Source organism: Pinus tabuliformis, chromosome 8 (genome assembly GCF_031772625.1).
Source record: "Pinus tabuliformis cultivar Carrire ecotype Pingquan chromosome 8, CPIR1, whole genome shotgun sequence".
Taxonomy (NCBI): Eukaryota; Viridiplantae; Streptophyta; class Pinopsida; order Pinales; family Pinaceae; genus Pinus; species Pinus tabuliformis.
Genome location: NC_142294.1, coordinates 691,439,106 through 691,453,867, shown reverse-complemented (window position 1 = coordinate 691,453,867; position 14,762 = coordinate 691,439,106). Strand labels below are relative to the sequence as shown.

The window sequence follows — 14,762 nt, the reverse complement described above, 5'->3', positions numbered from 1 at the left end:
GTATCAACTTGCCCTCCCTTACGGAGGGGGAGGTTCCAGATGGTATTTGCCACTTTTCTTCCCTTGGAAAAATTGTGAAAAAATATGGAATTCTCATCTCCAGCCTTCAGCCAAATAGCTCTACTGTGGAGTCTGATAGATTCCTCCCTGCCCTTAAGTATAGTATTCTTCTGATTTTCCAAATCCACCAGTCGAGCCTTGTCATTCTGAGTAAGGAAACCAAGGTTTCTCTCGTCCAGTAGGCTTTTCAATTCATCTTCCACCTTGATAAGCTGCTCGTCATCAGTCTTCTTTTTTTCTTTTGCCCAATTGATCACCAAATGTTTTAATTCTGTGAGGTTTTTAACGAATCCCCTTGCCATTGTGGATTCTCTATCAATGGGATGATCCCTCCAGAAAGATGTGACCAGCGCGATGAAGTTGGGATCTTGTAGCCACACATGGTCAAATTTATATGGCGCTTTTGGCTTCTGTTCTGGTCCACAAATTTCCAGTGCTATAGGAGAGTGATCTGAGATGCCCCCAGTACTAACCCACTATTTGTATGAGTGCAGCCGGTGAATCAGGGGTTCTTTCATGAGGAATCTATCCAATCTTCTGGCCAGAGCAGCCTCCCCTGTTCTTCTATTTCTCCAAGTAGGCTGCAACTTCTGAACAGGGGTATCAATGAAGTCATGCTGATCCAATAATTGACTCATGTAGTTTGTAATGGGATCAATCTGGGCCGCCTCTCCCCAAGATTCATTATAGCCCAGGGAGAAGTTCAGATCTCCCCCGATGATGGTGTGCTCGATTGATAGAAGATTGCAGCTGAGCAATTTTCTCCAGAATTCTTCCCTCCGTTGACAAGGTCCGTATATATTGATTATGCGGAGAGGAAGCCCAAGATCGATGGAAATGATGTCTGAACCTAGGAATCCCTGTCCGCCCCAGGATGATATCAGTTTGATCGAGCTAGGGTTAAAACCGAGCGCTAGACCCCCCAATCTGCCCATGGCATCCATAGCGATGAAATGCCATTTGGCCCCTACAAAGGCTAGTGTGCGAGAGCAATGCTCTGCTGGTCCAAGGGTTTCTTGAAGCAAAATGATATCCGGATTCTCGACCTCAACAAGTCGTTTAAGGGCGAGCTTTTTTGGGGCGCTTGCCATCCCCCTACAATTGAAAGAGATGATCTTCATGGAGGCCCCTCCTTGGGGGGGTTCGTCGCTCTAAGGACCCCTAAAATGGTGGCTTGACGCCCAGCAGCAACTTCTGCGCCCGCATGTCTAATGGCCTTGTTAAGGTTTGATTTACGGCCCCGGGTGGAGAGAAATCCAACATCAAGTGGAACAATGCCTAGTCGAGCACAGGATTCTGAAGCCCCCTGGCGGGGTGCCCGAGGACGAAGGGAGTAGGGGTGTGATGAAATTGACCGGGGTGATCTGGGCGAGAGAGGAGAAGAGGTGAGAGGCAGGGAAGGTGGAGCAGATGATATCGAAAGGGGAGGTGGAGGGATATCACAATGTGCCATAGAACATGCAATCGAATCAATGAACACAGGAGAGGTAGATGAGATAGGTTGAGAGATAGAAAAATTACCCGAATCCTTTGCTGCTGCTGCTGCTGCCCGTGCCCGAGTCAGTGGAGGTGCAATCAGATCCGAAGGAAGCTCAGTCACTTTTGCAGAAGTGCCTCTGGGTTCCATTCCAGACTTTGGCAATGAATGAGATGTTGGTGGAGGAGGATTCCTTGGTGGAATTTGCGAAGTTGGGAATGCCCTGACCGAGTCAGGTTGAGATTGATGAGATGCTCTGTTCTGATTGATGACTAATGGGCAATCCTTATAAACATGACCAATTTGATGACAATAGTTGCATCTGAAGGGAACGCCTTCATAGTCCAGAATCTGCGATCGGCTGCAATTCCCCCATCTCAGGTTCATTTTACCCACGAGTCCTTCCCTGGTGTCCAAGTGTACCAAAATTCTGGCCATGAGCTGGTCATTAGACTCCTTGAATGATCGGTCATGGTCAAGGTATGTTCCCAGAGCATTGCCGATCTTGATGAATGCCTCCTCCTTCCAGTATTGTAGAGGTAGTCCAGGCAAACGAACCCAGATAGGTCCTGCTCCGATCTGCTCCCGCTCCGGGTCGAAAAGGGGGTTCCATCTTTTCAAAAGTACTGGTGCCATTTTGATGTGCCAATACTGAGCCAGGACGGTGTTCGTATGCTCCTCTTTCGTGAAATGGAGGGAGAACCAGCCTCTTGGATGCCTCTGTACTTCGGGCAGCTCCGAGAACATATCGCCCCAAATCTCTTTAACCCACGATTTCAACTGCTCAGCCGAGAAAATGCGACCCCTCACACGACCTACCAGGGTCGTTTGTGCCAAAGCCATGGACACTTCGAAATTGGAGGGATCACCGAATGTAACCGAAATGTCCTTTGAAACTTCTCTGATACACTTCGTCTTTTTTGATCGCGGAGCGGTGGGGTGATCCACTAGTGGATTTGATGTCCCGCCCCCTACCGAGGGTTTATATGGATGGGGGTGGATGGCAGGTGTGCCAAAGCTGCCTGAGGGCCTGATATCCACATAACTCAAAGGAGGTTGCCCCGACTGTCTGCTATCCCGAAGGTTTCTTGTTTGTTCAGCTCCAGAGGGAGTCGATACATGAGCAATAGAATTGATATGATCAGCCCGAACCCCCGCGGAATCGACGACAGGAATGCTATCAATTGAAGTAATAGTGGGATTAACCTCTATCCGGGTGATCAATGGAGCGGAGGGTTCAATTCTGTGGGGCGGAGAGGGGAAGTTGATAGCGAAGTCATCGGGCAGGCAGGATGATATGAGGAGAGCAGTACCTGGAGAGAGGGGAGGAGCCTCCAATGCGAGCGATGAGGGCGATTCTTGCAGGGAAACAACCGGATTAGTTTGCTGGACGACGGGTCTTTGAACAGAATGTGCAGGATGCAGATTAGGGTTTCCAAAAATGGTGAAGTCTTCGAGTGGGTCCGCGGTGTAATCGACTAGCTCCATTTCCTCGGTATTCTCCATGCCGGTCAACTGTAGGATAACCGCCGTCCCTGTCAGCTGTCGGGTGCTCAAGCTACCAGATCGCCGCTTCCTCCTGTCCGTTTCTTGTGCTGTCCGGTTGGCGAGGCTTTCGTGAGCCTATGTTCCCTGCGACGGGTATCTAAACCCAAAACTGAAGCCCTAAGTCTGCTCGCCCATGTGTCCGGTAGCCTGTTCTTCCTGTGGTCAAGATCGCGCCTGCTCCTCCCGCGGTCAGGTTCGCACCTGCGGCTAAACTAACCAAACCCTCGACGGTAGCTCCGCGCCATCCTTCCAAAATTATATATGTTATATAATTTTATATATGAATATTAAAATAGTAAATTTAATTTAATCAACATATTATTAATATTTTTACTAATAAAATAAAACAAAATAATATATAGAGATTAAGTTTGATAATTGAGTCTAATGAGTTAGATATGGGATTACATAATTTTGAGTTAACTATTTTTGTGATATTATGAACTTTACTAGATATGGTCACCAAGTTATGTTAATTAAGTTATGTGTGTTTTGATTAACAATTCTAACCATATACTATTAGTTATTATTGAAGCACTAACTGTTATGTTTCTTTAATCTAACTAGTATTAGCTCTCATTGATCACTGGCCCAAACAAAGTTGCATCCAATATCCAAATACTCATTGAGATAAAAAATAAGAATAAAAAATATGTAATCTTGATCTTAATAGGGGAGATGAATTTATTGCTTGCTAAACATAGGGAGCACATGAAGGGGGAAGAAATCTTGTTTTTTTTTATCAAAATTAGGTGATTAAATAACATGTCTTCTCTTATGATTAATCAAATGCAATCTCTATTGGTGCATCTAGGATGATAAAGTATGATTCCCCACACTAAACTGATTAACATCCTAATAATATGTGGCATTACTCTAAATCTGCATAGAATGAACACATAGGGCTAACACTAGAATTCTCTCTCTATATGAGTAGTTTAAATGGTCAATATCAAATCCAATAGAAAAACATTCAATTACTTTAATAGAAAATTAGACTCAATATTATTATAAAATTTAAAAAAAAGAAGTGCTTAATAGATTTCCCTAGAATATGCATTCCATTATATATATTTATATATGTAAGATTTGTCAATAGGATTTGTCTAGAGTAATAGAGATGAATGATTAGAGTAGTAGGGATGAATGATTAGAATCTACCCTACTTAAATTAAATTCTCACAAATAACATAAAACAAATATATTCATTATATATAAAAAAATCTCAATTATATATATATATATATATATATATATATATATATAGACATACACATACACATGTATATGCTACTATCTTGAATGCATGGAACACATGCCTGTAGTATAAGAAAAATACAAATGCAAGAATTATACAAATATTGTCATTGCCTAAGCCTTTTTAAATTTAGTATTCAATTTTTATCACTAAATTTAATTACTATGGTAGTTAGGAAAAATAATTAAAATCCATCCTACCTAAATTCAATTCTCACAAATAGCATAAAAGATATATATTTACACAAACAAATATAAGCATTATATAAACATGGTCATTATTAATAAGGTCCCTTTAGTTTTGGTATTCAATTTTTCATCACGGAATGAATTTACTATTGATTATTATTTTATTTTGTCGTTGTTTGATTTATAGGATTTCAACCTCAATCTTTTAGAATATAACATTTCATTATAAGATGATGGTAGGCTAAACTACTCAATGAAAAAATACCATCATTATTTTAAATGGTAAAAATAATTATACTTGTATTTGATTCATATTAATCATCTTCTTTTCCTTTTTTAAAATGATAATTAAATTGTTTTGAATTATAAATAAATCACTTTTCTACTTTGTTTTTGTTTTTCTGCCGTGAGGGATGCTACGGAAACCTAAGCCTTCTTATTTCCACTGTTTCATATAAGGATGCATGAAGTGGTCATAGGTAGGACATTTTGAGTTTATTGTGCTTCCTCGTGTTGTCATCTTTGCATATTTCCGATCCCTATTGTATGGAACTGCGGTTCGTGCGACGAGCAGGGTGACTCCACGTGCAAAGGACTTGTGCAAAATGCAAAATGATTGACCAAGAGGTGAGTTTATATGATGTTGGGCGAGTTGGTAGGGAGGTCCCACGAGTTGGGTGGGCCGACGCTCCACTCGGGCGAAGGAAACATGTTGAACGAGTCGGCTTGGGCGTTGGGCATGGGTCGGCGGAGTGACATAACCCGCCACCCGCCCGTATATATTGGTGGACTGTTTGTGGAGGAAAATCATCATTTGATCAACACAAGTTTGATCAAGGAGTTCTGCAGTGCCTGGATGAGCCCGCACGACGGGCGGAACTCGGGCGAAAAACTCGTGTAGAGAATTTAGGTGAAAAAATCGGGTGAAAAGCTCATGCAGAAAACTCGGGCAAAAAACTCGTGCAGAAAACTCAGGCGAAAAACTCGTGCAGGAAACTTGTGCAGAAAACTCGGGCGAGGTTGTTCAGGTAGGACTCGGGTGAGGTCGTTCAAGTAGGACTCGGGTGAGGTGATCAGGCAGGAAACTTGGGCGCGGTCATTTGGGCGAACCAAGTGAGGTTGTTCGGCCAACCTGGGTGAAGTCATTTGCGCGAACTAGGTGAAGTCGTGTGGCAACCCGTGTGAGATCATTCGGGCAAACTAGGTGAAGTCATGTGGCGACCCGAGTGAAGTCGTGTGGCAACTCGGGTGAAGTTGTTTGGGTAAATGAGTTTGGGTGAATGGGTGGACGTGCAGACAGATCGCTGGTTGGCGACACACCGTGCACGATGAAACGAAGAATCATACGGATGGGAGACATGGGTGAGGGCGCACCATGCACGATGAAATGGTGGAAATGGTGAAGTGTTGGGGTTGTGAATGAAGGTGTGACTCATGCGAAGGCGCCTGTGTGTGGTGACTTGGTTACGACGAGGCGCGCCCAAATTGGGCAAACAACACGATCGTGCGATCAGGTGAATGAAGGGTTGATGAGTCATGCAGTGACTGTGCGGAGGCATAGACGAGCTGGGCAACCGAGTTTGCCAAAGTTGGAAATTTGGCTAAGTGTAAATTTGGGGTTTCCCAAGATTGAATTTGTACTTATAAAATAAGATTATATATATTGATTTGGGCAGACTCATATTGCAGGGAGTTGCCCCTCCCTTTATACTATTGTGCATTTCTATTGTATAATGTTGTCTATGTGAGTGTTATGGGCTTTCACTGTATAAAGGATAAATATAATACTTGCTAATGAAAAATAAACTAAGTATGGAATGTTAGGCGTAGACTACAATCGTAAGTATTGGTGAAAAGAAAACAGTTGGTAGTGCCGCACCCCACTATAGTGCGGTTGGAAGAGTACCGCCAGTGTTGAGGCATGACAGGTGGTATCAGAGCTAGTGCCTGGGAGCTAGTGCTGGTGTTGAAGCATTGAAGCTGATACACACCTGCACTTCGTGGCAGGTGGTATTAGAGTTGGTCCAAGTTTTGCAGTAAACTTGGTGAACTGAATCAAGAAGTTGATTCTTCGAAGACCAAAGACTTGAAATGGAGTTCAAGTTTTGCAGGTGACAAGTGGAATATCAGGGTGACTCAAGTGAATGGTGTAACAGGTTTAGCAGAGGTGAAGCTTAGTGCTTGGGCCAAGCTAAATGACAAGGCATGGTAGGTTTGGAAGAATGCGAAGGGAAACTCTTGCTTACCTTACAGGTTGAAGTGGTTGAAAGAAGAGAATCCCCGGATTCGAAAGGAACTTGAAGTCTTAGAAAAGAATGTTGAAAACGAACTTCTTCAACTTGGTTGGATAATGGAACAAGATGAGGTTGTAGATTGTGCTAACAAGGAAGAGGAAGTCCTGATTATTGAGGATGTTGCAGATGTGACAACGATGGAGGACGAATTTGAGATTGATCATGTTGGACCAAGATCGTGCAGTTTGCAGACATGGATGGATGGGGATACTCACATGGAGGAGCCTCATGATGATGTAGGTACTATTGATACTTGTGTTTCATTTGAATTTGGTAGATGAACCGTATGCAGGGAGGAGAAAAATCAATTTGCCGATGCTAGGGAGGATCTTACCAAGGATGTCTAAAATGAGACCTTGTATGGAGAAGCAAGGGTTGTTGATTGTTGCAAGACTTGTTGAGGTTGTTTGTGACCTTATGGTAGAAGGTACAAAGGCCTGTGACAAGGGAGGAGCATGATGATCATTGCGGAGGATTGGGTCATGCTTAGCCATATGGAAAATTGGCTAAGTGCCCGACATGCCTCATGGACATATTGGAGAAGGGCACACACTTGAGTTGCTTGGGTGGACTTCTCGTGGCCGAGACCAAGAGATAGCCTTGGCGTAACCTTTAGTGGGGGAGCTATGATGGAACAGACTCATGATGATGATATGGTTGGGTGATCGAGTTCACTACACCGAAGATTGCAGACATGGATGAGAATGACCGATTGTTGTGATGGGTTTACTTGGTTGGACTACATGGACAACTTAGTCATGGACATCAGGCTGGAGACATGGAGCATGGCAATCTTATGCAGGGACATGATGCAGGAGCACTTGTAGAGGTGTCACTTATGGGCATCCAATGAGGAGTGCCAAGGCAGAGATGTTGTGTAGGTGGATTTGCTGGTGTGACATGGAGATGTTTTACATATGATCCGATGGAGTGGTTGTGCACTCTTGTACAACAAGGCCATGGACTTGGATGGAGTTGTGAGTAGACTATGGAGAATTCCTATTACATGGAGAGCTGAGCCATCTTGCAGAGACCTTTGGGCCAAGACTAGTATGCTTGCTAGAATTTTGGTTGGAGATGACTCATGGAGCTCATGATGACATGAGGTTGTGAATTTTGGAGACTTGATATATGGTTGACTTGGAGGATCTAAAGGATTGAGGAGCTGAGGTCAAAGACTTTGATGCAGAATGGGATGCATACTTCCGAGTACATATATGGGTGTGGCTTGGAAGAGTGACTTGATGTGGAGGATCGATATGAGACACTTTGGAGTGATGGAGTTACAACGATGATGATGCCTTGGTGGCAACACTTGTGCGTGTGTTGAGCCGCGACTTAACCAATTTTGACACATGGGAGCTGATTGATCTATGAACATGGGCAACACATGGATAGATGAGACAAGTGTATACTTGTTTCTATGGAAGACTTGAGGGATGGCACATTACAGATATGATGGAGGTTGCTTCATGGACCTGGATGTGGCACATCGAGAGTAAAAGTTTGATGAGATGATCTCTTCACTTTGAGGAGATGGATGTTTTGTAGATGGATGATGATGTTGGATAGAAAACATCATGGACAACATGTTGCAGATGAGATTAAGATTACTTCATGGAACTGAGAATGGCTTACTTGTATAGAGATGGATTCTTGATCGAGTTGAGGATGTGACAGGATGTTCAGAGAAATGACTGATGATGGCATGAGGATGTGCATTCTCATGGTTTGGGCATGACAGTTCGATTAGCTACCCAACTAGTTCAAACATGAGGGCTAGCAGTGTGCAGAGATGTGTTAGTATTATGTTGGAGTATCATGGCAGTAGTTCACACGAGGACGATACATGATGAGGTTGACATGAGATGTTGCAGAAAGCATGTAGCTTGAGATGGAGGGGCCAACCTTCCACGATGGGGAGCAACATGTGGATATTGTGATAGGGTGGTTGATTGTCATGGATTGAGATGATTTTCCGATATATGACATACCGATGGGGTGTATACCTTGGTATGGTGATCTTGGTGACAGGTGGTTGCCGAGATGAGGTATTGTCGATAAGGACAATTACTTCAAGTGGGGGAGGATGTATGGACCTACGGTCCATGCAACGGGCAGGGCGACTCCACCGTACGAAGGACTTATGCGAAATGTGAAATGATTGAACCAAGAGGGAAGTTTATACGATGTTGGGCGAGTTGGGAGGGCGGTCCCACGAGTTGGGCGAGCCGACCCTCCACTCGGGCAAAGGAAACATGTTGAATGAGTCTGCTTGGGTGTTGGGCGTGGGTTGGTCGGGTGACATAACCCGCCACCCGCCTGTATATATTAGTGGATTGTTTGTGGAAGCAAATCATCATTCGATCAACATGAGTTCGACCAAGGAGTTCTGCAGTGTGTGGATGAGCCTGACGACGGGCGGAACTTGGGTGAAAAACTCGTGCAGAGAAGTCAGGTGAAAAACTCGGGCGAAAAACTCGTGCAGAAAACTTGGACAAACAACTTGTGTAGAAAACTCGGGCGGAAAACTCGTGCAGGAAACTCGTGAAAAGAACTCGGGCGGGGTCATTTAGGTAGGACTCAGGCAAGGTGTTCAGGGAGGACTATGCCGGTTGTCAAGCAGTAAACTTGGGTGAGGTCATTCAGGCGAATCGGGTGAGGTCGTTTAGCCGACCCGGGTGAAGTCGTTCGGGCGAACCGGGTGAAGTCGTGTGGCGACCCGGGTGAGGTCGTTCGGGCAAACCGAGTGAAGTTGTGTGTGCACCGTGCACGACAGAATGAAGAATCGTGTGGGTGGGGAACTTGGGTGAGAGCGCACTGTGCATGATGAAATGATGGAAATTGTGAAGTGTTGAGGTTGTGAACGAAGGTGTGACTCGTGTGAAGGCACCTGTGTGCGGCGACTTGGTTACAACAAGGTGCGCCCAAGTACGGTAAACAACACAATCATTCGACGAGGTGAATGAAGGTTTGGTGAGTCATGCGGCAACCATGCAGAGGCTTCGATGAGCTGGGCAACCGAGTTTGCCGAAGCTAGAAATTTGGCTAAGTGTAAATTTGGGGTTTCCCAAAATTTACCTTGTACTTATGAAAGAAGATTATATATATTGATTCGGGTAGAATCATATTGGAGGGAGTTGCCCCTCCATTTATACTGTTGTGCATTTCTATTGTATCATGTTGTTTATGTGAATGTTACGGGCTTTCATTGTATAAAAGATAAAGATAATACTTGGTAATGAAAAATAAACTAAGTATGGAATGCTAGGCATAGTCTACAATCATAAGTATTGGTGAAAAGAAAACGGTTGGTAGTGCCGCACCCTGCTATAGTGCGGTTGTAAGAGTATCACCAGTGTAGGGGCATGACACCTATGGTTGAGGTTGATACTTGCTAATCCTATTAGTTATGGCTGGGACATAGATGCACAATAATATAACTTCTCTACGAAGAATATTTTAATATAAAATGTCTTTGATTAATGCTCGTATAATTGCATTGTCAAATCACGTTGATTGCAAAGCAAAAGTAATCTAAGATTAACATGATTGATTATAGCATAGTTTATAAGAAATTATTGGTTATAGTATTCTTAATGCTAGATTTTTTATACGCAAGATTAATATTTTATAATAGATCCAAAAGGTAGGTACTAATTATTTTGAAGTTTTTCTTATTGTTATACATTATAGTTGCTTGGGGAGATATGAATTTAGGAAAGAAGGTTTGTATAACATGAAACTTTTTTTTTAATTCTACGATAATCGGTAACTGGTGAGAGTTATCCTGAACAGACCTAGGATCAAATCCAACTGGGTGACACTATAAACCTAGTCTAGGTGCAACAACCTGCAAGTTGCACACAAAAGCAATTAACTTATGCCTCAACAAGAGCCATGACGTCCGCTCTGGGGTTGCCTACTCTTCTAGCCAAGACACAACAGGCCATGTACTCAATGAGATTTGAACCCTCATCTCATGTGTTTCAATAAAGTTGAGCGAGCTTGGCCCAGGAAATGAGTAACACAAAAGCAATTAACTTATGCCTCAACAAGAGCCATGACGTCCGCTCTGGGGTTGCCTACTCTTCTAGCCAAGACACAACAGGCCATGTACTCAATGAGATTTGAACCCTCATCTCATGTGTTTCAATAGAGTTGAGCGAGCTTGGCCCAGGAAATGAGTAACACCCGCGGCTAGTCAATGCCCTCGCTCAGGTTTGAGCACAAGACCTGACCATCTTTACGAATGTGACTTTACCAACCCACTGCCTCCGCCAACCTTTTATATAACATGAAACTTATTAACCTCTACTTTATATTTATGTGGTTATATTTTTTATTATCAAAATATTTTTTATATTTACGGGTTATATTTTTCGATACCAAGAGATGATGTGTAAAGTTTAAGTTTTTTTTTTTTATTATCATTATTATGATTATTATTATTTTTTGGAGTTATCTAAATTTAAAATCATCAGAATTATTTTAATTTCGATGATAAATATTGATTTAAGGGTTAGATTGATTGGTTTAGTGGTTGTTTAGCGCTTTTTTGGTTGGGAGATTAATTTTCGAGTCCTCCTCATCGAGATTAATCTGAATTGATATCTAGCAAAAACAATTACTTTAAACAAATAAATAATGAATATATATAAATATAAATGTAAAAGTAAAAAAATCTGGGCTCCTTTCGCAAATTAATTTCAGTGGTCTAATTTGAAATCTTCTCATAAATTTCCATTAATATATTATGTTTTATAACCGATTTTTTTATTACAAGAGTGCGAACTGCCTTGTAATGGTGAAGAATTCCCGGTCAGATTTCATGGGAGACATATATATAAGACCGGGAAGATCACTACCATGAATGTCCGTATTCTCTGCATTCGGAAGTAGAATCCGCCCGTAACTTTTCATCCTCTATTGCATCCACTTTTTGTGCCTACACTTGCATCAACTTTTGCATCATCTCTTGCATCCTCTTTTGCATCATTTTTTAAATCATTTTTTGCATTCATTTTTTGTATCCGCTTTGCACCAAGTTTTGCATCGAGGTTTCTGTCGAGTTTTACATCTAATTTTGCATCTACTTTTGTTGCATCCACTTTTACAACTTGTTTTTCATCCATATTTACATCTGTTTTTTCATATGTTATTACATACACTATTGCATCCAATTTTTTTTTCTAAATTTGAACCTAGTTTGGCACCTCCCATTGCACCCATTTTTTTTCTTCTAAATTTGCATCGACGATTGCATCCTCATATACATCTAGGTTTTCATCAACTTTTACATCTATCTTTCATATCTTTTTGTATCCACTTTTGAGTCAAGATTTGCATCATGTTTTGTGTCACATATTGCATCTACTTTTGTATGGAATTTTGTTGCATCAACTTTTGGATCCTATTTTGTATCCATTGTTGCACTGATGTTTGTGTCCACTTTTGCATCCCTTTTTGCATCTTATTTTGCATCTTCATTTTCTTCTTTTTTTCCTGTATCATTACATCCACTTTTGTTGTGACACAATTTGTGCCATGTTTTGTACTTACTATTATACCCATGTTTTCTTCCAATTTTGCATCCATCTTCGCATCCTCTTTTGCATCAAATATTGTATCTATTTTTTCATCCACTTTTCTATTGGGTTTTGTGGCTCATTTTGTATCTTCTTTTTCATCTAATTCCATTGCATCCATAATTTGCATCCACTTTTGTTTCTCCTATTGCACCCCTGTTTGCATCCACTTTTACATATTGCATCATGTCTTGCATCTAAGTTTGCATCATTTTTTGTGCTTGTTATCACATCTACTTTCTCATCCATTTTTGTTGTGCCACAATTTGTGCCATATCTTGTGCCTATCATTGCAACCCAAATTTTCTTCCACTTTTGCATCCACCTTTGCATCCTCTTTTGTGTCCAAGTTTTCATCAAATATTGTTTACATTCTTTGCATCCCATTTTGTATCTACTTTTACATTCACTTCTAATGCGTCCAATTTTGTATGTAATTTTGTGTCCACTATTGCACCCATGTTTGGTCCATGTTTACATCTATTTTTGCATCTAAGTTTGTCTCATTTTTTGAGTTTGTTGTTGTATCCGCATTTGTTTCACCACAATTCATGCTAAGTTTTATGGCTATTATTGCACCCATGTTTTCTTCCACCTTTTCATTCATATTCACATCCTATTATGTGTCAAAGTTTGCATTAACTATTGCATCTACTTTTTCATCCACTTTTATGTCAATTTTTTTTGTCTCATTTTGCATCTACTTATGTTGTGTCCACTCTTCATCCAATTTTAAGTCTATTGTTGCCTCCATTTTTTGTTCATTTTTGCATCCCTTTTCGAACACTCATCATACTTTTTGCATTGATGATATTTCTTATGACATTGACAATTATGGACAACTAATGACAATGCCAATAATTATGACTATGATGATAATGAAGGTGATGACAATGACATGAATTGTGATTATTATGATAATGACAATGATGATAAAGGTGATGGGGGTTACAATGACAATGATGATGACGATGATAATGACCTTGGCTAAACTTCTCAATTTTTAAATGTTGTCATAGTCATAATCATTATCTTTGGAATCATCTTCCAAGTCTTCATCATCTGATCACCATTATCATTATTTTCATCTTTGTCATCATCAACAAGAATAATGGAAATAATGATTATTATGATTTTCATGATGAAGATGACAACACTAATGATAGAAATTACATTAATTATGATGATGGGTATGATGAAAATTATAATGACAACGATAATGGTAGTGATGATGATGACCATCGATCATCTCTAAAAAATAAAGTTGTTATTTCTCTTGCATATATCATGTGTCCTAACAACCCTTTTCAAACACTCGTAGAATTTTTTGGTTCGATGATATTTTTTTACGAAACCTATAATTATGAACAATTCATGACAATGTCCATAATCATGATGATGATGATGATGATGGCGACATGAACGGTTATTATGAAGATAATGCAATGATGAAAATAATGATGACAATGACGGTGGTGATGATGACAATAATGAAGATATGACACTCCCTATAAACTAGGAAGGTACTCATAATGAGACAAAAAAGTAGTCTCAAGTTGAAATATTCATATAAGAAGGGATTTGGATTGATAAGCATCAACAATGATTAACATCATCATAGCCAACATTGTCAAAATAGTAAGGCCTTGACTAACAAGTTCTATTTCTCCATTAGATCAGAGAACAATGTTCGAAGGCATAAATTTGGACACCACTCCCTCTCTAGGCACTTACCCGACGAGGATGTTCACTAGCTATGTCCTCACATGATCATTTCCTAATCCACTGTCATAATATTTGACACCACGAAATGTCGATCCTCATCAAGATTCTTATCTTGGATTAAAGTACTTGACTTATGACAATTAGTATTAGTCAAAGTACAAATTTGAAAAGAATATTGGTCCCAAATGTTTATCCAATGAACCATTCTCCCTACTAGTGTCTTTACTAGGCTTATGACTATTAGTCCTGACCATAGTACATGACACATGGATAACATAGTGTCCACCCTCTCTCCCTCTCAACTAGGGAGGAGACATCCACAAGCATAAGATTTTCTCAAGAATTCCCATCATTTTCATAGAGAATAACATCGTTAATTTGTTTTCATCACATGACGCCTTTATTATTAAGAATTCATATATTTGTGGCAAAATATCCCCCCTCTTGTTATTTTTTATGAAAGAAAATAAGAAAGTGAAAGTCAAAATCATTAAAGATACACTATAATGATTTATCTAACTCTAAACTATAGGTTGAAGTGAAAATTCATGTAATGTTATATCTATGAGTTCTGAAAAACTTATGAAAACTAATTCCCTAAGTCCTATATATAAGAAAAAGCAA

General features: G+C 40.7%; 1 protein-coding gene across 1 annotated transcript; it reads right to left on the bottom strand.

Moving 5' to 3' along the window:
• Positions 1 to 536: 536 nt before the first annotated feature.
• Positions 537 to 1,151, bottom strand: LOC149237486 (uncharacterized). Its single transcript, XM_089369293.1, has one exon. The coding sequence runs from the start codon at positions 1,149 to 1,151 to the stop codon at positions 537 to 539; it is 615 nt and encodes a 204-aa protein (XP_089225419.1).
• Between the last annotated feature and the right edge of the window lie 13,611 nt (positions 1,152 to 14,762).